The following is a 2,094-nucleotide window of genomic DNA, read 5'->3' on the forward strand; positions in this document are numbered from 1 at the left end:
TTGCAATGACGTCGGCCAACGTGGCCTTGCCCTCCAAGTACAATCGAACGTCCTTATTTAGACAACTCACAATGCACCACGCGCGCTGGTCCGCTGGCATTTCAACGTTGTGCATGCGGTACAGCTCGTCCAAGTACTGCAGGACGTACACGCGGTTGTACGTGCACCCGTAGTAAAACGGCGTCTTGAGCTCGGCGTCGACTTGGTCGAACCGGTGGCCGTCGACTTCGATCAGGCGCTTGAGGGTGCCCAAGTCCCCTTGCTTGGCAGCGTACCAGATCGAGATGGGCGTCGCGTCAGTCATGGCAGGGTATTGCTACCTTGGCAAGTGGCCGAATGGGCTCTTCACCGTCCTCGACCAGAGCTGGCACTTCGCACCAACACGCACATTCCAAGAAAATTCCATTGTGTACGACTCAATGCGTGGAATGTCAAACACGTCGTTGTCGTGTACCCCGTTGTATTTCATCCAACTATGAGTACACCACCACAACGAATATCACAATGTTCACTAGGTAGTTGCGGTATGGCCAGAGAGACTTGTCGGAGCGCCGCTGTGGGGGTGTGCGAGGGCCAAGAGACCCGATGGGCTTGATCCATACCCTAATGGATTGGCTAGTGCTGCAGCAGCATTGCGTGGATGGCCGAGGTGTATTCCGCTAACATGACGAGGAAGCATTTTCTCACGCCTTGTAACAAGAGGACTCGGTGAACTCGACCACATGCAAGCATGCTGTAGACTAGATGACGCTTGGGGATCATGGATACCCTCGCTTTGTCATGTCCACGTTGGGCCAGCAGCGCTTCCAGCACATGGACTCAAAGTGTTTTCTGGTGGTGAAAGCACGTCAAATGCGCCGCTCGTGTTGATATTGCAAGAAATGAAGAGGCCGTCTCGCTTGGTTGCGTGGAGCAGGAGTGACACAGCAATTTTCAACATTACGTCGTTCACGTGCATGGGTTCGCCACGAAGGATACCGGCACCGACTGGCCAAGAGCACGTCGAAAGGCCACACAAACAGTCCAAGCGACAATGCACACTTATGCCGCATGATGATCGTCGGTCATGCTCATGAGCACGTTGCCACGGTCTTGAGTTTCAGTCGCGGTGCGAACTGGCGGCCACCATCATCCTCAACTGGCTGTTGCCGTTTCTTAAAAAAGGAGGAGGCACCCTAGGCGTATTCGCGTACATGGAGGGGTTTGCCCATGGAATGCGATTCCACGACGACTGCTCGTGGACTGACCTGCTGCGTGGTCCGTCGTCGCCGAAGGCTTTGGCAAATCGACGGCCTGTCAGCCATCACTGCCCAGTGCGGCCCAAGTTCTTGCTTAGCCCTTGGAGGCATCTTGGGTTTTGCTTCGAGGCAGGTGAAACAAATGAAGCCAAGATGAATTAAGGTATACCACATGCACATTCGTCCATTTATGGCGTCGTCTGTGCAGCTTTTTCCAGCAACATGACGTCTTTCATCGTCAATTCGCCGTCCAGAACCTTGACCACGTTTTGAGAGGACGTGGCTTTCCGTGCAGCATCCAGTTCGACGTCGAATGCGTCCGACGCCAAGTGTTGCTTGAAAAAGTCTTTCAGCATCGCAGTGGTCGCCAACTGGTTCGCTTCTGCCGCCAAAACGAGAGCCGACTTGGACGACGACTCGTCGCCCTTCAACACACTCTCTTCGTCGTTCTTGAGGAACCAGCGCAAACGTGACGTGTTGCCTTGGGCCGCCGCCTCCGCCGCCGACAATTGCTCGTCCTTGGCAGCCTTTTCGCGTTTTGCAATGACGTCGGCCAACGTGGCCTTGCCCTCCAAGTACAATCGAACGTCCTTATTTAGACAACTCACAATGCACCACGCGCGCTGGTCCGCTGGCATTTCAACGTTGTGCATGCGGTACAGCTCGTCCAAGTACTGCAGGACGTACACGCGGTTGTACGTGCACCCGTAGTAAAACGGCGTCTTGAGCTCGGCGTCGACTTGGTCGAACCGGTGGCCGTCGACTTCGATCAGGCGCTTGAGGGTGCCCAAGTCCCCTTGCTTGGCAGCGTACCAGATCGAGATGGGCGTCGCGTCAGTCATGGCAGGGTATTGCT

At 55.2% G+C, this 2,094-nt stretch overlaps 2 protein-coding genes across 2 annotated transcripts in view; both read right to left on the reverse strand.

The window, feature by feature from the left end:
- Window positions 1-66: 66 nt before the first annotated feature.
- Window positions 67-304, reverse strand: H310_03840 (hypothetical protein; the record flags this gene model as incomplete). Its single annotated transcript, XM_008867894.1, has 2 exons — window positions 67-85; window positions 123-304. The coding sequence occupies 2 exons, from the start codon at window positions 302-304 to the stop codon at window positions 67-69; spliced, it is 201 nt and encodes a 66-aa protein (XP_008866116.1).
- A 1,068-nt stretch (window positions 305-1,372) lies between these two features.
- H310_03841 (hypothetical protein) overlaps window positions 1,373-2,094 on the reverse strand; it is a 3,115-nt gene continuing 2,393 nt past the window's right edge. Inside the window, exon 2 of the mRNA XM_008867895.1 lies at window positions 1,373-1,801. Coding sequence (XP_008866117.1) covers window positions 1,427-1,801 — 375 coding nt within the window. The 3' untranslated portion in view covers window positions 1,373-1,426. The remainder of the gene's footprint in view (window positions 1,802-2,094) is intronic.

This window comes from Aphanomyces invadans, assembly GCF_000520115.1.
Source record: "Aphanomyces invadans strain NJM9701 unplaced genomic scaffold supercont1.6, whole genome shotgun sequence".
Classification (NCBI taxonomy): Eukaryota; Oomycota; class Saprolegniomycetes; order Saprolegniales; family Verrucalvaceae; genus Aphanomyces; species Aphanomyces invadans.